We start from the raw sequence: 24,365 nt of genomic DNA, 5'->3' as shown, positions 1-24,365 counted from the left end.
ATTGGATGCTTAGATAGTTTCCTTTTCAACAAAGCTGTAATTCCAATCTTTTTTTAATGGAATATATTACTTAATTTAAGTTATGCATATGTTATAGCTGAGATAGTATCTAATTGTTTATTATCTTGGCTGGAGGTGCTTGTTCTCACTAATCATCCTATCTTACAAATTATTATTAGAATTAGTTAATAGGGGAAGCTGTTTCCTATGACAGTTCACTGTGCATTTCCAACTTTTAGACTTGGTGTCATATTCTTGAACATTGACTAAAATATCTGGATCTGTTTTATATTTATTTCTTGGATTTAACAAAGTATTTTCTTTTTGGTTTCAGTGGTATTTTGGGAAACAGTGCAGCCACGTTGTTAACCACAATTGAAGAAATGCATTTGTTAAGCAAAAAGATATTCTTCAATAGTCTGAGCCTACATGCAAGTAAACTAATGGAAAAGGTTTGTTTCAGAAATATAAGCTTTTCATATTTTAAAACAAATTCTCCAGTTTTTCCTTAATATAAGGAGACTAATGGAGTAAAAATTGTTGTTTACATTTTGATTCATTATCTTAAAATTGACATTTCATGTTTCCATGTGCTCTATAACACATACAGTAAATTATTCACGTTATTGTCCCTGCCAGTTGCCCAACTATAGATGTGTGCACATTTCTGATCAAAGACTTTTCGTTAGCAGCTTCTGCAAGTCCACACCTGCGCACTATACACCCTCGTGCTCCAGACCGAGGGTATATAGGTAGGGACAGATGCACCACCACTCCAGTTCCTTCTCAGCCACCTGTGTAGCTTGAGACAGAGTGTTGCGGTGTCTGCTAGCTAGAATAATAGAATATTAGGGTTGGAAGAGACCTCAGAAGGTTATCTAGTCCAATCTCCTGCTCAAAGCAGGACCAACAAGCTAGCTCCTTAGCTTGCCTATTTTCTTCTTTACTTTTTTAGTATTTTGTCCTTTTTTATTTAGTTTGTAGTTTTCTTCTCTATTTTATAGCATAGGTTTGTACTTTCATGAGGGTTCCCCCCACATTCGTAGTCATGGCCTTCTCCCCCACAGCCTCTCTTTCGTTTGCAGCCTAATTTACAGGGGTATGCCCAAAACTATGAGCTTCAAACCATGCCAGATCTGTCCCTGGTCCTTTCCCCTCAGCAAGGGTCATTCCAGCTGCCTCAGAGTCCAACATCCCATTGAGTGTAAGGTCTGCTTCGGCTTCAAAAGTAGATCCAAAAAGATGAGGGAGGACAGATTGAAGCTACTCCTTATGAATTGCTCCTTGGGACCTGAGGAATATACAGACCATATCATCTCTGGTACTGCTCGACACATCACATCCTGAGGAGCAGTGCCCAGGATCACCAGTACTGCCCATGTTTCTCTTCCATGAGGTTCTCCAGGTGTTGGAAAGACCTGAATCCCCTCTACTACAAGTATCAGAGAGGCATCTCCTGCCAGTATCAACATATATGCATGCACTGACATATCCTCCAGTACCTCTGCACCTTCACGCACAAAGTCAGCCACCGGTACTGATGCAGATGCTAGTATTCACTTGGCCTCAACACCCCTAGCTCTTCCCTTGTATACAGGGGATGACACTTTCTCTGACTTGGAAATTTCTGTCGAGGTGGTGGAATTCTTCCCATTCCAGCCTCCGTTCGTGGCATACCCAGATGATGAGACTCTAAGGACTAGTCATTGTCCAATCCACCCTCTCTGGCAGGAATACCTTGGGATTCTTCCCCTTTGCTTATGCTCCTCCACAGTGTGTTTTTTGGAACCTGGGGCTCCCTACAGTGACCAGTTCTATAGGATGTTCCCACATAAGAAGAACCATCAAGATGAGTAGGCACCAGTAGATGGGACTCTCTTCCCTAGGGAGACCCTTCGGAAGAACAGGAGCTAAGGGCAGAGGAGGGGTTACACCCTTCAAACAAATCCTCTTCCTCCCCAGATGAGGTTGTTATGCCTCCTCCTGCATCCTATGCTAATGATTTCAACATCTTTCAGGAACTGATCAAGAGACTGGCTGAGACTTTGCAGATCCCTCTAGAGGAGATACAGGAATCTCAACAATCATTGGTAGATATCTTACATACCTCTCCTCAAGGCAAGATAGCCCTGCTGCTAATGATGCCTTCTTGTTACCTGCCCATACTATTTTGCAAACACCAACTACCCTCCTACCTACATACAAGAGGGCTGACAAGCAGTACTGTGTGGTAGCCAAGGGCTCGGAGTACCTTTATTCTCACCATACCCCAAACTCTGGTGGTCAACGTGGTTAACAAAGGAAAAGATGGTGCTGATCCAGATCAGCTTTTCACGATAAGGGGCTCAAATGCCTCGACCTTCTTGGCCATAAATTAATCTCTTGCTACACTGCAGTTCTACCATGCCTTGTTGGCAAAATGTGACTACATGAAATATAGTAATTTTTTTCATTTTTTTGACCATCTACCACAGGACCATCTACCACAAGCCCTCGTTTCCAAGTGCCAGATGACTTCCAAGGCTTCTCTGTAGCCCTCTCTTGATGCAGCTGATACCGCATCTTGCTCTATGGCAATAGGCATAATAATGCATCAGATTCCAAGGCTGCAGTCTTCTGGTCTCCCCAGGGAAGTATAGCACATAGTGGAGAATTTTTCCTTTGAAGGACCCATGCTCTTTAGTGACAACATGGACAAGTCTCTCCACTCTCTAAAGGACTCTAGGGCAACATTTCGATCCCTGGGCATCTATGCTACTACAACAAAAAGAAAATGTAGATCACAGACAGCCCAATGATCTCTCCCAGTACAGCATTTCATCTCCCAGAGGTGTCCCAGGGTCCACAAGCAGGGGCCATCTTCCTCTGTTGCCTCCCAAGTGACCATTTTGACTTATTGGTCATGAATCACTCCATTGCCCTACCTTCCACCTACTCTATGGGGACTGCCTCTCCCATTTCCTACTGTTCTGGGAGGTCATTACTTTGGACAGGTGTATCACAGTAGTTTCCACAGGCTATTCTATCCAATTCAGTTCCATCCCCCTCCTGCTCCCCCAGTCCCTTTTCAGGGACTCATTTCTCAAGAGTCTCTAAAGACAGGGGGGTACAATCCCACATGTTCCTCCCAACTTCAGCAGAAAATGTTTCTATTCCAACTACTTCCTAGGCCCCAAGAAAAAGGAGAATGGAGACAGATCTTGGAACTCAGGACTTAGAACACATTTTACCCATGCACAGTGATTCAGGATGGTAAGCCCTGCAGCAATAATTTCAACTTTAGGTTTGGGGGACTGATTCATCGCCCTCGACCTCTAGGATTCATACTGTAGCTTGATTTACAGGTTATGTATTAATTATATTTATTACAGTAGAACCTCAGTGTTACGGACACCTTGGGAATGGAGGTTGTTCGTAACTGTGAAATGTTCACAACTCTGAACAAGATGTTATGAGATGCTCCGCAGGGCGGACTGCTCAAAGCGGGGGCTCACAGCTGTGCCTGCGAACTTCAGCGTCTTCTCCTCCTACCTGTAAGTGGCTGCCCAGTGAGTGGACGTGTGCATAGGCAGCTGGTTCTAGCCCCTTTTTCTGCAAGAGTGATGAGTGAAAAGCAACAAAGAGTCCTGTGGCACCTTATAGACTAACAGACGTATTGGAGCATACGTTTTCGTGGGTGAATACCCACTGAGTGATGAGTGAGGCACCCTGGGGCACCGCAGTGTCAGTGGGCACGTGGTGCAAGCTGTGTCCCTTTAAAACTGAGCTGCTCCTCCACAGCGCAGCATGCAGGTAAGAGCTTGGGCTCCGGCTCCAGCTCCAGCAGCAAACATTCCATGCCAGGTTCCAGCAGGAGCTTGGGAAGTTTCTTTTCGGGGGGGGGGAACCTGTGCCCGTGGCTTACAGGAAAGCCACAGACCCCAGCACTGCTCCTGCTCTGCCTGCTCAGGGTCTCACAGCTATGCCTGTCAACTCATTGCCATGGCACTCTTGTGGTCAGACGTTTGCGGATGTTCTATCCAAAAGCTAGTGTTAGCTCATGTTCCTGTGGCTGGCTGATGTCATTATGGACAAATTCCCCCCTCCCTTCCGCCCCCCTCACTGTGTCGCGACGCCTAGAGTGGGCCACAGCTGAGAATGCCCAGACTCAGGACAGACTGCCAGACAATAGGGCAGACACCCCAAACTGGTGGTATATTCTATCATTAGATTTCACCAAGCCAGTAATAAAAGGGTACTCGTGGATCACTGTATTAGTTTACCACAGAATACAGACAGCCCCTACTTACCACCCAGGCAAACTGGATCGCATGATGTTAGGTTATTAAAACCCAAACCATCACATATTAGGTTTTTCAAGCCCCAAAGAGTTGGTCACTCACCCGCGTTCACTGGATACTTCAGGATCTCATCAAAAACAATGCTGTTAGCTAATCCTTAGTAATTAGTAATCTAACTAAATATTTATTTATTAAGAAAAAGAAATGAGTTATTAGAAAGATTAAAAGCAGATAAAATACATTACAGTTGAATCAGAATATGAGTCCAATTGATAGCAGAGATACTGTGTCTGCTAATTCTCCATAAGTCTTTCAGGGCTTTCCCAAAACTAGCTTTTTGGGGATTTCAGTCTAGTGGCTCAAAACTCCCCCTGTTTAGACTTCAGCAGATTAGAGATGGCAGGATCATGCCCAAGGCTTCTCTTTTATAGTTAAAACAGGCTAGCAAGCTGACCGTCATTATTACCACGTGGGAATTTCCTTTGATGAAGAATAGGTAATTCAGACAGTTTGTGAATCTCCATTGTTAAACCAGCCACCCCTGCTTTGAAGTTTACCTTCTACTTCCCATGCATACACAAATAATCCAGTTACATTGATTTAGATAAGGTAATTGCTGGCCATTCATAATAACAGGGATAGATAATCGAAGACAATACAGGTAGTATCATTCGTTTCATGCAGTATATACACATCTTTGATCTGAAGGTTGATTGAGTACAGAATACAGACAGATGAAAACAATACCATCCACATTTTCCTTGATCTCTTATCAAAAACAAGTGAATGGGCTGGTGTCCTCTAGCCCATTTAACATCCCTTTAATACTCTCACACAATAGAATTGGCCTGACTACATTGCACTGCCCCTTGACATGCTTTTAAAGGTTACACACAGGTGAACTGGCCTGTTAATTTTAACCTGAGCTGGTTTGTTGGTGTCACGCATTCTGTTTCCAGTTCCTCAAAACTTAGGGGTGACCATTAGATCATTTGTCTGTGCCAGAGTTCATAGGCCTCAAGCCTTATGCTAACTGCTGAAGCCAATGTCTTACAGGATAAGGCCTGTAAGTTCCTTGCATTACTGCTGAATATAATAAAAGACAGAATATAATGAAAGCAAGACAGTGAATATAATAAAGGCAAGCTAGCCCTATGGGCTACATTACTTCCATGTCGCTGTGCCTCTGTCCCACAGATACTTCCTGCAGTTCATTATGGGCAAGGACCAGTATGAGTGCAGAGTTCTTCCTTTCAGCCTTTTGACCACTCCAAGGATCTTTACAAAGGTCCTCTTGGTAGTTGCAGCCCATCTTTGACAGCTGGGAATAGTCATATTCCCCTACCTGGACAATTGACTCCTCAAAGTTTGTTCCTTCCAGAGGTTCAGTCAGCAATCAACAAGGCCCCTAGCCCTCTTCCAATCACTGGGTTTTTGTCTCAATGCAGAAAAATCGACAGTGACACCTGTCTAGCATATCAACTTGATCGGAACCACCCTAGACTAGACAACCAGTGTGGCTGTAATAGGGTGCAGGCAGGCCCCTCTATCTTCTGCCTCTTCTGCACCCACAAACCAGCCAAAGACCTCTGCTTTGGTGCAATCACCCATGCTCTTTATTTACAGTACAAGTTCCCACCACCTTGTAGCTACAGACAGTGTCAGGCAAACAGCCTCAGGGACTGTTAGCTTCTGCAGCCAGCAGGAAAGAGCAGCCTCTAGCTCCCTGACTCCTCCCTTTCCTCTCCCCTGGCTTCCTTCCTGCCAGCCTCTATGTAGCCCCTGGCTAACGAGGCCGGCAGCTGTTTCCCGTTTGCCACTTAGGCCTAGGCTTACTCAGCCAGCTCCAATTCCCCTTTCCTGATTGGAGCTGGTGTAACAGAGGGCTGGCTCAGGGTTACCCTGTCATAGTGGCATACCAGGTTTGTCATGTTGTGCCACTTCATTTCCTCTGTGCAGCAGAGCCCTTAGACCATAGCAAGATCTTGCCTTCAAATTCTAGGCTATGTGGTCACCTGCACATTTATAATACCCCATGCCAGACTCCATTCTTGATGCCTACAAAGCTGTCTCAGAACCATTATACTCCCAACAAGCACTACCTGTCTGAGGCCTGGTCTACACTAACCCCCCAATTCGAACTAAGATATGCAACTTCAGCTACGTGAATAACGTAGCTGAAGTCGACGTACCTTAGTTCGAACTTACCGCGGTCCAGACGCGGCAGGCAGGCTCCCCCGTCGACTCCGCGTACTCCTCTCGCTGAGCAGGAGTACCGGAGTCGACGGCGAGCACTTCTGGGTTCGATTTATCGCGGCCAGACAAGACGCGATAAATCGAACCCAGAAGTTCGATTGCTTGCCGTCGAACCAGCGGGTAAGTATAGACATACCCTGAGTGAATGTTGATCCCTCAGAGAGTCCTCAGGTCCTTCCACCACTTGAGGGATTCCTCAGTTTGTGTGGGAGACCCATTCTCTTCCCCTACTAAAGTCATTACCACAGAAGCCTCACTGTTAGGTTGGGAAACTCACCTCCAAGACTTCATGGCACAAGGCAAATGGACTCCGCAGAAGTCATCCCTTCATTCAACCTATTAGAACTCAGGCAGTTGGATATGCATGCCTTCATTTCCTACCCAGGAACAGGAGTCATATAATAAAAGTTATGATGGACAGCAGGGCAACAATGTACTATATAAACCACCAGGGAGGAGTAAAATCAAAGCCATTATTGCAGAATCAATACAACTTTGGAATAGGTGCATACTGCACTGAATAGACATCTCCGCAGTCCGTCTTGCAGGTCTGGAGAACACTATAGCAGACACCTTGAGAAGACTTTTCTGTCAAGATTATGAATGGGAGCTAAGTGATTCTGTATTTTGGAACTTCTTTATCTTCTGGGCCATCTCAGAGAGCGATCTCTTTGCAACACTGTCCAGCATGAAATGCTGACTTTTCTACTCAAGGGGCGTTTTTGGTTGTAACTCTCTGGAAGTTGCCTTTCTCACTCCTTTGCCTCAAACTCTGCTACATGCCTGTCCTCCAACACCACTGCTCCTTGGGGTCCTGAAACAGGAAAGAACATCAACTTATTCTCATAGCTCTATCATGTCTGAGGCAGGTATGATTCCCGATCTGATTTGCCTATCCCTGAAGTCACGTCTCCACCTTCCCACGTTGACAGACCTATTGACCCAGAAGTGTGGCATCGTAGCCCTCTCCCAGTCTCTCACCACTACACTTCAAAGCCTGGATCCTCAATGGCTCTTAGGTGTAGAATGGGATTGTTGTATTGAGGTACAATGGGTTGAATAGCAGAAAAACTGACATATAGAAGTTGAAGCAATTTCCAGTCCTGGTGTGACCAGAGGTCATTGTCCCCAACTGAGTCTCACCTCTCCGAAACTCCTGACTACTTTGTTACCTGGGGTTTTCAGAATCCCCAACTATTTCACTCCAGGCAGTGTCAGGAATAAATCCATAGGAACACAGCAATTCCGTCTGATCAGATTCATGCAAGTAAGCATGCAGTAAACTGCAGTTTATTAGATTTAAGCGCACACAGACATAAGCAATAGGTTTAGAACATCCCAGATATTTACCTAATATCTGGAACGGTATTGAGTAATTAACAGCAGGTTCACAGTGGCCAGTTGCTCACCCATCGGTGAGAAAAGGTGTCAGGAAAAACGTCTCTCAAGATGGCTTCAGAGGACTGCGCCCAAGTATACTCTATTAGCTAATCTTTTATAACTAACTTCTGCAAAACACATAGGTCATAATGACAACTACTGGATCATCACTTTTCTAACTTTCAATAAACTTTTAATATCAGAGGCGTCTAGATTCAAGGTTTTCTAACCACCAAGGTTTTCGGTCTCAGTTGTTTACTTGTCTGCTCCCTCCTCCCACTCTGAGTAGCAGAAACTGCCAGCTAGATTTAACCTTGCTTCTGAAAGCCTGTCTCCAAATTAACCCTTAACTATGTGGTATTCTATTTCACTAATTTAGAGTGGCTGAATGCACATTATATGGTTGCAATTAACTTGATCACATTCTGGGGTATACACACCCCTCAAATCCATGGCAACAACTTGTTCAATTTATCAGAGGGGTAGCCGTGTTAGTCTGGATCTGTAAAAAGCAACACAGAGTCCTGTGGCACCTTTAAGACTAACAAATGTATTGGAGCATAAGCTTTCGTGGGTGAATTGCCTCTGGAAATTTCCATTACATGTGTCTGACGAAGTGGGTATTCACCCACGAAAGCTTATGCTCCAATACATCTGTTAGTCTTAAAGGTGCCACAGGACTCTGTTGCTTTGTTCAATTTAAAAACTATAGGTTTGTCTTTGAGGTGTGTTTAAAGTCCACCTGGTGGCCATTCACCTACCAGCTGAAGATTTTTGTCTTTGTGACTCTATGTCCCCATCCTCACTTCATCTCTAAATTCATACTCTGGATGTGAGAGGAGACGTGGCATTCTATATTGACAGGACTAATCCATTTAGAGCCTCCCTTAGACTCTTTATCTCCTTCTCAGAAAGGATGAAGGGAGCTCACATCTCCATTCAAAGACTCTCTCTGAATGGGTATCAGGATGTATCTTGGGATGGTATAGATATTCTGGATGTGAGAGGAGGGCACAATCCACCTCTAAAGCCCTACTTAAGAGGATACCCATTATTGACATTTGCAAGGCTGCCACCTGGTCATCTGTGCACACCTTCTCCTGGCACTGTGCTATCCTCCATGCTTAGAGAGCAAATTCAGCCTTTGGCAAGTCTGTTCTATGAACTACTAAGTATGTCTACTCAACACCCTCTTCCATAATAGAGACACTGAATAGGAGTCACCATAGATACAATAAGTCGAAGGAGAAGAAGTTACTTATCTGTACAGTAACTGGTGTTCTTCAAGATATTTTGCTCCACTATCTCCTCCTTTCCCCTCTGCTACAAAGTCCTTGTCTTTCTAGACTCTGTGGTTGAGAAGAATGGGAGCAGCAGTAGGTCCATCCCTCCTTATATACCCTCAGTCCAAAGCACAAGGTTGTGTAGGGCTTAGGTGCAGACCCATGCTGATGAAAAATCTCTGATCAGACGCACAGGAGCATGCATGCGTACACATCTGTAGTGGAGCACCCATTGGGACAAAATATCTTGAAGAAATCGTTACTGTACAGATAAGTAACTGCTTCTATTTCCCCCCTCCATTTTTATCAGTTTTATTTCCATGGAATTTTTCCAACTAGTCTGCTAGTACATACGTCAAAATTATACTGATGTAATTGTTACTTTTACTATTACTTTTATATTTGTACTATTATTTTTATATTTGCACTGTTGCTTCAATATTTATTCAGAAAGCAGTACTGTGATTTTAATTTTTTTTACAATAAAATGAAAATTTATATAATAAAACTTGCCTAAAGTGACCAGTGAATACATGGTCCAGCAAAAATCAGTTTATTTATAGATGTTCTGTATTCAGTTCAGGCTTGGACCTGCAGACAGTTACACTTTATTATTCATATGCAGAGTCCCATTGATGGGGATATTTTCGGTCAATCTGTTAAGAAAAGAGTGTGTCTCAGGCTGTTCCTTTTTACAAATTAGTCTGTATTTTAATGTATTAATGTTTCAAAGTTTTCCATGTTAACCCTTCTGGCCCACAGGCCAAATGTAAAATTAGAGTCTGTGACTGATTCTAAAGAATAATAGTCAGCATTGCTCTTTGCATTTATTAGAATGTCATTTTTTAATTCCTCAAATCAGATTATCCTTGAACAAGTTTTGTTACAACCCTTGGTGAGCTCCCCATAGTGTACTCTCACCGGGTTGCTGTACTTGGATCCAAACCTCTGGATCCCATCTGTTGTTGACTTGCTAGGTCTGAGGAGTCTAAAGTATGGTTTTGGGCTCTGGGGCCCTAGGCACACTCTCAAGGTACAGATCCTCCATCTAGCACCCTTCCCTGAGAGATGAAACTTTACACTGCCCAGTTCAACTGCATAGGCCTTGAAACAAGTACAGGCTCTGCCAAACATCCTCACTAGGTCTTACATGCTCCCAGCGCTCTGCTGAAGCTATGGACACGCTGCAGTTACTGTTTCACCCTTCAGGAATTAGAAAGCAAGAAACACACAGACTTTGCAAAGGCATTTCTAAACCAATCACACTTTTCATAAACACAGCACATGTGATCTACAGATCTGTGGAAAATAACCATAACCTGTATACACAACACTGCCTCAATTTCCACACCACCCTTACATCCCATTGGGTTTTGGTCAATGTCATTGACCAAGGGGGGAGGGATAGCTCAGTGGTTTGAGCATTGGCCTGCTAAACCCAGGGTTGTGAGTTCAATCTTTGAGGGGGCCACTTAGGGATCTGGGGCAAAATCAGTACTTGGTCCTGCTAGTGAATGCAGGGAGCTGGACTCAATGACCTTTCAAGGTCCCTTCCAGTTCTATGAGATAGGTATATCTCCATTTATTTATTTATCCCAGGACTCCTCTGTTTTTTGTCTCCTGGCTGCACAGCCTTGCCTTCTCACCCTGGTCTCCTCTCTCTCTCCAAATGGCCCGGGAGAGAACCTTCCTTTTATAAGTTTCTGTTCCACACATTTAGTGACTCTTCTCATTGCTTGGCTGTAGCAAGTGTACAGACTGGTATAGCTGCACCTAAACTGCAGACGGATCATTGCTTAGGATGCTTCCAATTTAATGGAAGACCATCCAGCTTAGCAACTTCTGATTGTTCTGCATTGTTAGCCCTCTGCTAACACCTCTTGGAATCCTAGTCTAAAATGGAGGTAAGAAGACAACAGTGAAGGCACAGTACCGTTTTACAGCCAAAATGGCTTTCACAAAACAAATGGAGTTTGCAGAATGAGAGATACCTGCAGATATATACTAATATATCACAACCTGCTTTTTGGTTTTAAATATAAAATGAAGTCTTACTGTATTTTGGAGAAGTATTTTCATACTACACCAAACTAGGAAAATAGACATTCGTGTGCACTTCTTACTAGGCTCCGTAACAGAGCATTGGATCTTTGGGAAAATCCAAGGGCATTACAACCCTTGGGCCTTTTAAATCTGGGGGCTGTAGTTGCAGGTCATGTGGCTGCTTGGGATGGAGAATAAAAGGAAGTAAAAGCTAGGTCAAAAAGGAACTATAAGGGAAGGATACATCTTCTCCCCTGCTGGTTGTCATTTGAGTTTCACCTTTATTTAGTGGATAACAAGCAAGCCCCATGGAAAGGGGCCTTAAAAGGATTAATATTTGGGGCTTTATTCTCATTCCTTGACAAATGAAACTGCCCACCATCTTACTGGCTAGTATTTGATAAGTACTTTCTTCCCCATAGCCCTTATCTTCTCTTTGAGTGATTCTGTAAAGGAGTCATAATCCTGTGGTATAAAGGGCTTATATCACAAATTCAGAATTGTTTTACTACCGGATCAAATAAGATAGAATATAGGCATAAATTATCAGTTTTCAGCAAGGCAAAATATTGGGTGGGTATCCCAAAGATAGGTTCTAGGATCGGTGGTATTTAATATACTTATCAATGATGGGAAAATGAGTGAGGTGGCAAAACTTGCAAATGAAAAGATTGTTTCATTTAGTTAAGACTAGAGAAGGTTATCAGGAATTCAAGAAGAACTTAACAAAGCTAGGTGAATGGGCAGTAGGATGTTGATTGAAAATCAGTATTGACATATGCAAGATAATGCACATTAGAAGGAATAGCTTGTGCTATTCATACATCTTACTGGGTTCTAAAATAACTGTAAACTCAGGTTAAAGACCTGGGCATCATTGTGACCAGCTGAATGAAGATCTCTGCTCAGTGTGCGGTGGTAGTAGTCCAGAAAGCAAACAAAATGTTAGTATGTTTAAACAGTGGGGTAGAAAATAATACGGAAAATATTATAATTCCAATATATAAATAATTGGTGTTCCCTTAACTAAAATTTAACACAGTATTCTGTGTATCTTATCTCAAAAAGTGATATAGCAGAAATAGAGGGGTATTGTGAGAGGCAAAGAAAATGCCAAGGAATATGGAAACACTTTCAAATGCAAGAGGACTGGCACTATTTACAGAGGAAATAAGCGTGTTATGACAGAGGTATAAAAATAATGAATGGTATAGGAAGTTCTACTATTATTGAGAGTACAGTATAGTATAAAAACTCTACTCTTTCTCATGATACTACAATAAGACATTCAATAAACATAAGTCTAAAAACGGATACCATATTCATATGGTAATATATACAAATAAAATATTTTTAAGGGTTAAAGGAATTAAAAGTGTTAAAAATGGTTAATGGGGTTAAACCAACTGCTAACTGCCTCATGTTAGGAGGAAGACTCCCTTTATTGGCAGGTTATTCCATAATTGTCCCTACAGGGTGTTTTTCACATTCCTCTGAGTCATCTGGTTCGGTTTCCTGTTGTGATAATTGGGCACAGTAATTTACCCTAATTGTGGGATCAACTGTACGTAAAAGTTCATAAGATACTTATGGGAAAAGACAAGAAAGGGAGACAGACTGTATTAGTCCAAACAAAAAGGCCTACTGATATAACTTAAGAACTGTGTTAAGACCATGCTTGGTAAACAAGGAAAGTGTAGACCAGAAATCAGTGAACCAAAATTGGCGTGTCAGAAACTAGGCTTAATTGGTGGACAAAATGATGAGGGGGTGGACTATATTTCTCACCATTCCCTTTGTGGGTCCTGAAAGAAAGAGACTTCGGGAGAGAAATTGGCTATGAGGGAGCTTCACCACTATGGCTGTCACTCCCACCATCTCCTGGGACTCTGGGCCTTCGTCACCCTGATCCTGAGAGATGTCCTGACCAAACTGGGCCAGAAAGAGGGACCCAGATGTTATCACCATCTCTATGCTCCAGCTGAATCCCAAACACCATCTGGAATGAAATGGGATCAGATTTTAACAACAGCAGCAGCTCCAGTCCATCTCAGCTAGCTGCTGCTTCTCTTTTCACCAGAAGGACAGATATTACCATCTTTGTTACCATGTGAGACTGTCAACAAGGGGGGGAGGGGTTCTTTCTAAAAACTCCAGCTAAAGGATAAGGGATGTTGTTAAATGAAAACCTTACCTAATTATTTAAATTTAAAATGCTTTAACTGGTTTTCCTCCCTATTTTTTTTTTTTTTTAATACAAAGTTAAAAGGTTTTTTAAGGGAGTGTTTGCCATGGCATTAAGAGAGCTGAGGTCTCTGTATACCAAACCCTGGACCTTGTTTAACAATTTAATGTTGGACAGTGGCTGGATAATGTTAACACCTTTGGCCCATATATTCCATTTAAATGAATACAACGTGCATCTCATACATGGACCACTGGTCTGATCCAGTGTAGCATTTCCTGTGATTCAAATCAATTCTACATTGATTTAAAAAAATGCAAAATTGATGACATAACTATATACTCAAAATAATTTCCATAAAATAAAGTGCTTTGTTTAGTTGTAACTAATTTTCATTACCTTTGCAAAAGTTTAAAAATGCAGACAATCAGCTAAACATTTATACTGGAGCCTTTTGTTGATTTTAAGTTAGTGGCGAATGTCTTTTTTTTTTTTTTTTTAATTAGGAGGGAATTACAGGATTATGTTTTTAATCATCCAGTTTTTTATTAATGTGCTTCAAAACCAAAGTGTGTGTAGGAGCATCCCTACCTTTTTACCAGTTCATTGGATTGTGCTTATGTGCATGTACCAGCACACTGAAACTGTTTCTGAAAACGTTATGGTTTTCAGGAAAGATTATAGCACTAGAAAGCAGTCTGTTGAGCTTACAGTATGCCATTTGCTCAGGATTCAGTGCACATCACCTGGCATGCCCACTTGAGAATACTTGTTTGTAAAAGTAAAATGTGCTTATTGTTTTATTGTTTCTAGATTGTTTAACAATTTCCTCTATTTCTTCATTATTGCTTGAATTAATTATTTTAAAGGAACTACTATAAGATCTTAAGTCTCTTGATTGTTACGCCTGTTTCAGAGGATATTGAATATCCATTAAGTATATAAATGAAATAAAAATAATTTATAAAGCAATTAAAAATCACTTTAAAAACATTTTAGGAATACCAGTAAGTAATTACTAAACTTATTTTTTGTAATCCAAATGAACCCTTTTTTATTTAGACTGTTTTTGTGTGAGAACTAGAAATAAATCTGATGTGGTTAAAATATAATTTTGATTATAATAGTCCCTGGATAGCTTAATTTATTTGTGGTTGTCTGGGGTCTACACTGGGGGGGGGGATCGATCAAAGATACGCAACTTCAGCTACGCGAATAGCGTAGCTGAAGTCGAAGTATCTTGGATCGAATTACCTGGGGTCCACACGGCGCGGGATCGACGGCCGCGGCTCCCCCGTCGACTGCGCTATCGCCGCTCGCTCTGGTGGAGTTCCGGAGTCGACGGTGAGCGCGTTCGGGGATCGATATATCGCGTCTTAACGAGACGCGATATATCGATCCCAGATAAATCGATTGCTACCCACCGATACGGCGGGTAGTGAAGACGTACCCGAAGTCTTAAACTATTTATCTGGAGATTTTAAATAAACTGCTGTTTAGATTCCTGAAACTGCTTTCTTTCTAAAGGACCTTTCAATTTTTGTTAGTTACTGTTCACATGCTGAATCCAGATGATTAGACCATTTATTCCTGCCTATGCTCTATAAATTTGACTTAGGGCTCTTTTACACCACTTGCTAATGCTGAATTGGAAATGTACTTTTGCTATAGTGAGGTAAATAATGCAGAATGACTGTCTAGATTAAACTGAAATGTCGAGTCTCACAATATGGATGCAGTGCTTCCTGCTTTGATAGATCTACATTCTATGTCTAGTAGTCTGTGGAGAGAACAGAATCACATTTGAGCAATTCTTGATCTTGAGTACTGATGTGCCCCACATTATATTAGTAAGTAAAAAGTGTCACTAGTACATAGAGCTACCAAAGTGTGTTTTTCTCAAGATACCATGAGTTCAGGATTCTCGCTCTTTGGTCCTCATGAATTCAGTATAAGTTATGATGAAAAACCCCTAGCTCTTAAGATTTTTGATCCTATGTGGCACATGTGGGCTTGTTCAAGAGCACTGCACTAGTGAGCATACTTCCAGTGTCTCTGAGGCTCCAGTTCTGTGGTCAGCCAATAAAAGTTCCCAGCAGATTCAACCAACACAGTTTCAGTTCTTGATGGAATCTTTTTTCTGTTTCTTTCCTGCTTCTGTTCAGGCTTCTGATTTGGCTTCTCAGGAGCTGTAATATTGTACATCAGTAACACATGTAGATCCTCAGCTTGGTGCCTGAAGATAAGTATAGTATACTCTATACTTATAAGTATACTCTGTGGAGAGTATAGGCACTGGGAAGTTGTCTTGGTTCCCCAGACCAGGCTTGAAGCATTGACACCTATGGCAAAGTTTGGTAGCAAGGGATCTTCTCCACAGTGCATCAGTTGTGTGGGTCTTTCCATCCCCACTCAATACCAAAGAATGCCTCCTAAGGACAAGAGTCTATACAGAAGCTCAGTGTCAGGGAGTCTTTCCCATGCTGCCTTGGCTTTTGTATGTCAGAGCCAACAGATTGGTTGAACAACAGGGACTTTCCCAGCGCCTCCTGGGTTCAGCACATCAGCACTGTCAGAATAATGTGTTGCCAGGGGACCTTTCTTGCACTTCCACAGGGTTCCTATCCTGAAGAAACTGTTCAGCATCGGTCTTCTCCATGCCTTCTTGAATTCAGTGTATCAGTGCTGGTGGAGCAGTTTAGAACCATAGTCAGAGTTATTCAGTCCCTATGTATCATTCTTTATGCCTCTGTTTGCTCTGTCCTGGCAGATCAAAAGTCTAGGAATTTTGGATTCTTCCTCTGCTATTCTTGTGGTTTAGTACCAGAATAACATGGCTGCTCAGAGCCCTCAGGATATCAGCATTAGAATCTCATGTGGCTGGTGGTATTTGCACTGTTGAAATGAAGTAAGCAAGCTCCTTGGGAGTATTGGCATATCCTTGCCTCATTGGCTTTCTGGACTGTTGTCATTAGAATTTGGGCACCTTTAGTAGTTTGAGCCCTCATATTGTGTGGTTTCTGGTGTTCCCTGCACATTCATTGTTTGGTTTTAAATGCCTAAAGTCCTACAACTGTGATGCTTTTGCACTGTATAAGCTTTTACACATTCTCCTCAACTCTGCACCTGCCAGTGTGTGTTCCCTTGACCCACGGTAGTGGGAAGATTCTGTGGCACTAGTTCATACAGGCACTCCCACCTCCTAGCAAGGATGTTGACACTTGCATCACCCAACATAGTTTGCTGACCTTTATGTGAATGACTTTCTCATGCCCTGAACAGAGTTGTGATTACTAAGACGAGGCACAGGCTGCTTCTGTCAGTGCAGTTAGCATCCTTGCCTTCTGGTTATCTCAGAAAGGATTGTTAGTACTGGGGTCTTCTAGTGCGGATTTCATGCCATACTGATGCCCTCAGTCAGTGTTCTGCCTCTTCCTAAGATTACTACATCAGTGTGTGTGTATGACCTAGGCTCCAAGATTGTAGGTAGGTAGGTGGTGTGGGTCAAGTACCATTTCATTAGCAGCTAGTTGGGATGTTTTTTGATGTCTCAAGACAGCATCAATATTTCTGGCCTAGTTGGCTCATGAGAGGTGCTTTTGCTCTTCATTGCTCCCATATCTACAAGCCCTGTGGTAGACAATGCAGCCTTGTACTGGAATGCCTGTCTGGACCTATCAGTGGAAACATGTGCTTGAATTCCTGTTTGGACACATTGCCCCTTGAATTTCAGATAACACTATTATACTTTTTAGTACAGTATATGTCTTCTCTTATCTATTGGGTCACTATCAGGATGCTGGAATTACTGAGTTCAAATAAATGACTCTAAAGTTCCAACGTTACAGAGCAGACGTTTGGAATAAGTAAGAGCTCTGTATGTATGGCTCATCCTCAAACTCATTTTCCAGATTAGAGATTGAAATCTCTCCACTCAAACAGTGGGAAGCTCCAGAGCTAACTGCCAACATTGAGATGGAATTTTGAATACTGAATTCCATTACCTCAATGGGTCTTGTAGTTTCCATGGCACACATCCAGTATAGAGCTCCTTAGACATGATGTCTCTGAGTAGATGGCTCATGTCCTCTCCTGGTCTTTCCAAAGCCATCTACCAGAAAGGCTTGCATTTTCAAATTGCATTTGTGATGTGGTCTGAACTGGTCCACATTAATACCATTACTGGTGATGTTCCCTTATCACCAGAAAAGTATTCTGTATAAAGCTGTCAGAAAATCAAGATTAAGTTGAAAGATGGATGAGTCCCCTGAATGTAGTTTAGGTTTCCATTGGTAAGTTCATAGAATCCCTATACATTTCATTATAATTTCAGTTGGAAAGCTAAAGTGGAAGAACATTTGGGCTATACTCTATCAAGAAGAATGTGATCTACATTTTCTATTCAGTCTGTTACCAATAGCAGGTAGATATTCACAGTGCCTTAAATGTTTCTTAAATGTACAAATTATGAAAGCTTATGTGCAAGATCCAAGGGAGAGGAAAATTGTCCTTTCTTAACCAGAATACTCCCCCTTTTTGGTTCTGATTTTATTCAAGAAAGTTCTGTTATCCCAGCTTCTGTGGGGGACTTGTAGCGCACTCATTGCAGAATTTTGTCCACTTGATAGCCTCTGTTCCTCTGATTACTTTTCTTCCCTGGAAACTGTACAAGGTGTCTAAATTATTTGTCCATTATGAAGAGCTGTATAAATAGCATGATGGGCTATTGACTGACTTCCAGCACTCCGAACTTCAATAAAAGGACTTAAGTTTATATTACTTTTCTTCTCCATTTTACAAGCCACTACAGATTTTAATTTTGCCAATTTCTTGAAGCACCCATGATGCACGTTGCTGAATACTAAGTTTAATGCTAGATATGACTGAGATGTTAGGGGAAGGTTGGTTTTGTTTATTGTCAGTAAGTAATAAGTGATATTGTAACACTGGGAGTCATAGGCAAGTATATTTTGGAACAAGTTATAGATCTGTCCAGTGTCAAAATATTGAACTCCATCTCTGCTTGACTGTGTGTGACATTACCAGTAGCTGATTGGTACCTAGTAACATGGATACATACTGCTTATTATTTCCTGTGAATATAACACAAGTAGGGAATAAACTCTCTGTTGTCTAGGTTGAACTCCCACCACCGGATCTTGGCCCAAGCTCTGCACTGAATCAAACACTCACATTGCTACGTGAGGTTCTGGCATCCCATGACTCATCTGTTGTGCCTTTGGATGCGCGTCAAGCTGACTTTGTACAGGTATAGTTTGTAGAGTTCATTTGAACACAGAAATATGCACATAATTTGGTCTCAATATAAAAAATACTGAAGAGGCATGAATTTGGTTTGCCAGAAGCTGGGAATGGGTGACAGGGGATGGATCACTTGATGATTACCTGTTCTGTTCATTCCCTCTGGGGTACCAGGCATTGGCCACTGTTGGAAGACAGGATACCGCGCTAGATGGACCTTTGGTCTGACCCAGTATGGCCATTCTTATGTTCTTACGGTATTTGTCTGCAATTGTTTATAGGCTTCCTCCCGCCCCCCCAGATTTTAATACTGATAAGACTGTGGCTAATAAAATGGATAGTTATATTACAGCATGGAATGTCCTATTACAATATCCACATTCTATTATCCTATTGATAGTTTGTTTTTTAAATTATATATATATATATACTATGCACATATGCTTGGTCCTGCCCCAGTGTGGGCGGATGGACTAGATGACCTCTTGAGGCCCCTCCCACCCATACATTTTTATGATTCTGTGAACTGATTCTGTGGACCACCAATCTTCTCTTCTGAGTTGCTCCAGCTCCTGCTAGGGTAAAATCTGTTCCTTTCAGGTTCTTATACCACACCACTAGTCTGGTAGCTGATCACCAGCTGGTCAAGAGCTGTTTTCACTAGATCTCAATAGGGGACCTCTCATTTTTTAAAATTTTGTTTTGGGAAATAAATAGATGATAAAGGCAAAATGGTCACTACCCCGCAAGTCTAAAGTCCCATGAAACATTTTTTTCCTCTTGTTCATATTTCCCTTTTAGGTTCTGTCTTGTGTGCTAGATCCATTATTACAGCTATGTACTGTGTCTGCTAGTAATTTAGGCACAGCTGACATGGCAACCTTCATGGTAAATTCACTTTATATGATGAAGACTACCCTGGCTCTCTTTGAATTCACTGACAAACGTCTGGAAATGTTACAATTTCAGGTAAGTGTCAACAATAAGTAGAAAGGTTATCGCATATTGTTTTATAGCTGTGAATAGCAGACATAACCAACATTTTCAAACATGGGTGCCTAAAGTTAGGCTTCTAAATCCATATGTAGGCACCTAAATGAGGCATTATTTTCATAGATGCTGAGGAGCCCCACTTCCACTGAGATCAGTGACAGCTGAAAGTACATAGTATCTTTGAAAATTACACCTCTTTTATTTAGGTACCTAAATATTGATTTTAGGAGCCACATTTCAGGCACCCAGGTTTGAAAATTTTGACCTATGGCTTTTTTATCTGAAAGTAAACCAATATAAGTGAAAGTATTTTTTATTCCAGTCACTCATTTTTTAAGACAAACGAGCTGATATAGTTAAAACAAATGGAAGTGTAAACACCAATATGCAACATCCCTAATGATCTACTCCTGGGGGAATTCTGCACCACTGCATGCATGCATAATGCGCCATGCATATTTTTAATTTTTTTGCAGAAAATAGCTTTGCCGGAAAGTTGCTGCAGTTCTGCCTTTTGCCCACTTCCAGTCAGCTAGGGAAGAAAGAGAGTCTGCAGTGCTTTCTTCACAGCACCTGTCAAGCCAAGTCAGGAGACAGGAGATATGGGGAGACAGACAGCATGGGGCCGCTGGGGGGTCACAGACAGAGGCTCATAAGGGCTAGTGGGGCAGGACAGACTGGGGCAGAGGCTGAATGGGAGTGGAGGCTCAGGGCCACAGGGGGAAGGGAGGAGTGCAGGGCCACATGGGAGAAGGGGGTGGCTGAGTGGGGGCACAGGGACACATGGAGATGCGGGGGAGGTGCAGGACCAGAAGGGAGAAGGGAGTGGCTGAGTGGGGGCACAGAGACACATGGAGATGGGTGGAGGAGGCTGGCTGAGGGGGTGCAGGGACACGTGGGAGAAGGGAGGCGACTGAGTGGGGGCACAAAGACACATGGGACAGGGAGGGGATGAAGGGAGGGGTGTCTGAGTGGGGGTGGAGAGATGTGGACGGGGGTGCAAGAACATGTGGTGCAGGGACACATGAGGACAGGGGCATAAGTGGCTGACTGAATGGGAGAGGCTAGGGATCAGCCAGGGTCTGCATGAAGGAAGCTCCCTAGCAATCCCTCCCTGCCCCCCCCCCCAAAATACCCATTCCTTACTTCTCCCACCCATACCCCATAACCCTCCAAGTTCACACCCAGGCTCCTTCCCAGCAATTTACTTCCCTCTCTCTCACTCTTCAGTTGCCTCTGACTCCCCCAAGCCTTTCCACTGCTTCTGAGGGGTGCGGGTAATACGGTTCTGTATTGTAGTTTAAATGAATTATTATTAAGGCCTGGTCTACACTGTGTGTGTGGGGGGGAGGATTGATATAATTTACGCAATTTCAGCTACGTGAATAACATAGCTGAAGTCGATGTACTTAGAAATACTTACCGTGGTGTCTTCGCTGTGGTAAGTCAACAGCTGACGCTCCTCCGTTGACTCCGCCTGCACCTCTTGCTCCGCTTGAGTACCGGAGTCGACGGGAGAGCCCTTGGCAGTCGATTTATTGCATCTAGACTAGATGCGATAAATCGACCCCCGACGGATCGATCGCTGCCCGTCAATACAGCGGGTAATGTAGACAGGCCCTAAGAGTTCTGTATTAATATGCCTACTAAAGAATCTATTTGTCAAAAAAAAAAAAAAAATCCTGAATCTTTTTTGTCGTCTGTATTGTTAGACATATTTGCTGACAGGTATTTTGAAATAAATTACCAAAATAATTGAAACTGGTGTGATTATATTGTGATATTTTGACAAATAAAATATGCAGAATTTTAAAATATTGTGCACAGCATTTTTAATTTTTTGATGCAGAATTTTTAACTTTTTGGCATACAATTCCCCCAGGAGTAATGATCAAAGTATGATCATCAATCAGTGAAGTTTTTTTTATCTCCTTACTCTGAAGCATCAGGGATGACCATGGCTGGAGATTGGACATTGGACAGGGAGAGCCAGGGCTCTGAGCTGGCACCAGGCATTCGCTCTTTCAGGTGCTTGGCTGGCTGATTCTTGCTCTCATGCTCAGGATTTAACTGGTCGCCATATGTAGGGTCAGGAAGCAGTTTTTCCCCAGGTCAGATTGGCAGTGACTTGAGGGGTTTTCATCATCTTCTGCAGCATATGGATGTGGATCATTTGCCAGGACTATGTGGGTATAGCTCACTTAATCATTTCCCTGCGGGGGAAATTGGGCACTGGTGCACCTCAGTCCCTCCTATTCTCTGTCTGTGGTATATAATAGTCTAGTCTTCTGTGGGCTGTAATATTTTGATCTAATTTTGATTTTTTAGTTTAGTGAGCAGGTGCTGGTGGCCTGTGATATACAGGCAGTCAGACTAGACAATCTGGTGACCCTTTCTGGCCTTAAACTATGATTATGAATAATCAAATTCTGTTTCCCTGAACATGGGGATATATCCATGGGAGGATTAGATGTTAAGTTTTTTCCCTAGTGCTTGATTTTACTTAACATGCCAAAACAATGTTTTACATATTGTAATATTTTGAAGTTAATAAGTAATGTTAACACTATCCACAGTTCACTAAGACATTAAAATATATGCTTTTTCGATTGTTAATTTTGGGGCACGTTTGGCACAATCCATCTTCAGATGTATAGATTACTTATGCCCGCAACTTGCACTGCATCCCATGTCCTTCTTTAAAATGTTTCCCAACAGGAAGCACAATTACAAGGGGTTTCTCTGGACATGTTTTTAATTAGTGACTCTCCTGTAATATTTCAGAGCGTTGTGGAGGTTATCTCTTACCCTTCTTTAGTATCACCACTATGTCATTAGCAATAGAAACTCTGGCACTTGAAGCTGGCCATTTAACTAATTAAAAAAATTCAGATTGTCTAAAACCAAACTACTAATGTGGTGTTTTTAAGATACTTCTGGAATCCATTTATTCTGCGATTCAAAATCTAGAGACTAGGTGGGAAACATTTGCTACTAACCCGGATTCACTTTCTGTAAACATTTCACAGTTAGATCTAAATTGGAAGGGATGTCTTGAGGTCATGCAAAAGAAGGTTACTGATTTTGAGATAGACTAGTGTAGAACAGAAACATTTATTGGGGGTATTCATCAAGAATAATTTACTGAATAGGAAAATCGAGACCTTTGAAAATTATTGAAATCACCATATTCAAATACTAGCCTTTCCTTAGAGATCAGGAGGAAAAGATGTATTTTATTATATTCTAGTTTCCATAAATTCATTAGAAAACGATGATTCTTCTCTTGAGAGATCAAAGTTTTGTAGGATACCTAATAAAGGTTCTGTATCTGCTATATCTATTAAATTAAATTGGACTCTTTGTGCTGTAATAGAAGTTTTTGTTTCTTGTGTAGACCAGGAGAGAGAAAAAGCAAATGGAGGATTATGTATTAAAAAAAGTATATTTCTTCACATCTTTGTAAGGCCACTCAAACCTGAAGAAGAAAATTGCTGCTCCTTTGGGTTGAATTGACTAGATTTGGGTTCTTTGTTTTTATCTCTAGCAAAGTTGCAGTTGTACAAAAATTGTGAAATGATTTTATGAATATACGGCATTTTTGATGTCTCAGAGGTAATAAGGAAGCTTTTTATGAAGATGATAAAAGCAGAGCTGACAGTTATACAGCTCTTCATTGCCTAATTTTTGAATAGGTGCTTGTAGCTAACTTTCTCTTTCTTTAAAATAAATTCAATTATGCCTTTTGAATCCTATACTGATTACCTAACATGGTTTAGGTTTCAGTTTTATTCTCTTCATGAAATCTTAATGGTTTCATTTTATTTTTTGTTTGATCTTGTCTTGCACTCTTCAGCATTTTCAACAAGAATTTGATTATTTCTTTCATGTAGTTGCAATGCATTATATCATTCTAATTTTGATATTTTACTATAACTTTTTGAAGTTTTAATTTTAAAGCATTAGTATTTGTCTTTTATGGCTATGGATTTTTCAGATTTGAGCATTTAGGCCACAGTGTTACAATGTGGGCAGACCCATGTGTCCAAGTCAAGCCCCGTTGAAGTTAGTGGGGTTTCATCTGTGCACAGGGTCTGCCTGCGTGGAGCTCACTGCAGGATTGGGACCTCAGCTTTTGTCAAAACATCTTGCTTCACTGAGTTCCCTGGTAATGCAAAATAATCAAGATCCAAATTGGCTTTGCAAATTAAATCTTTTTTAAAAGGTATAAACCACATTGTCACTTTTTATTCTTGGTTTTCTGTAGTGCATGTGATTTGAATTCTTAGGTGCTCATTCTCCTTTTATTCTGGATGACTACTAAACTGTCACTTTGTAATTTAAGAACAACTTTTATTTAATGTTTCTTTTAACTATTTCTTCCCCTCCAAATTTCAGATTGAAGCACACTTGGATACGCTAATAAATGAACAAGCCTCCTGTGTGTTAACTAGAGCTGGTCTAAGTTGCATATACAAATCTGTGCAGCAGCACAAACCAGAGCAGGTAAGAATTTACTTTTTCAGCAGCCATTGGAGTACTTTGTTTTGCCTGAAACTGTTGAAAGTGTGATGCTATCTGTTTTCTGTTTATCCTAACTTCAAGACAGTCAGAACTAGTGTGACAAAAATAAGTTTTTACTATCTCTTGAAAACCTGCAATCTTAGCTCCTGTCCACTCATC

General features: G+C 41.7%; 1 protein-coding gene across 1 annotated transcript in view; it reads left to right on the top strand.

The window, feature by feature from the left end:
* The window catches only part of COG6 (component of oligomeric golgi complex 6), a 99,120-nt gene that overhangs the window by 57,349 nt on the left and 17,406 nt on the right, over window positions 1–24,365 (top strand). Inside the window, exons 13-16 of the mRNA XM_065417267.1 lie at window positions 335–452; window positions 18,565–18,696; window positions 19,491–19,658; window positions 24,081–24,188. Coding sequence (XP_065273339.1) covers window positions 335–452; window positions 18,565–18,696; window positions 19,491–19,658; window positions 24,081–24,188 — 526 coding nt within the window. The remainder of the gene's footprint in view (window positions 1–334; window positions 453–18,564; window positions 18,697–19,490; window positions 19,659–24,080; window positions 24,189–24,365) is intronic.

Source organism: Emys orbicularis, chromosome 1 (genome assembly GCF_028017835.1).
Source record: "Emys orbicularis isolate rEmyOrb1 chromosome 1, rEmyOrb1.hap1, whole genome shotgun sequence".
Classification (NCBI taxonomy): Eukaryota; Metazoa; Chordata; order Testudines; family Emydidae; genus Emys; species Emys orbicularis.
The sequence above is the reverse complement of the archived record's forward strand: the minus strand, read 5'-3'. Positions and strand labels throughout refer to the sequence as shown.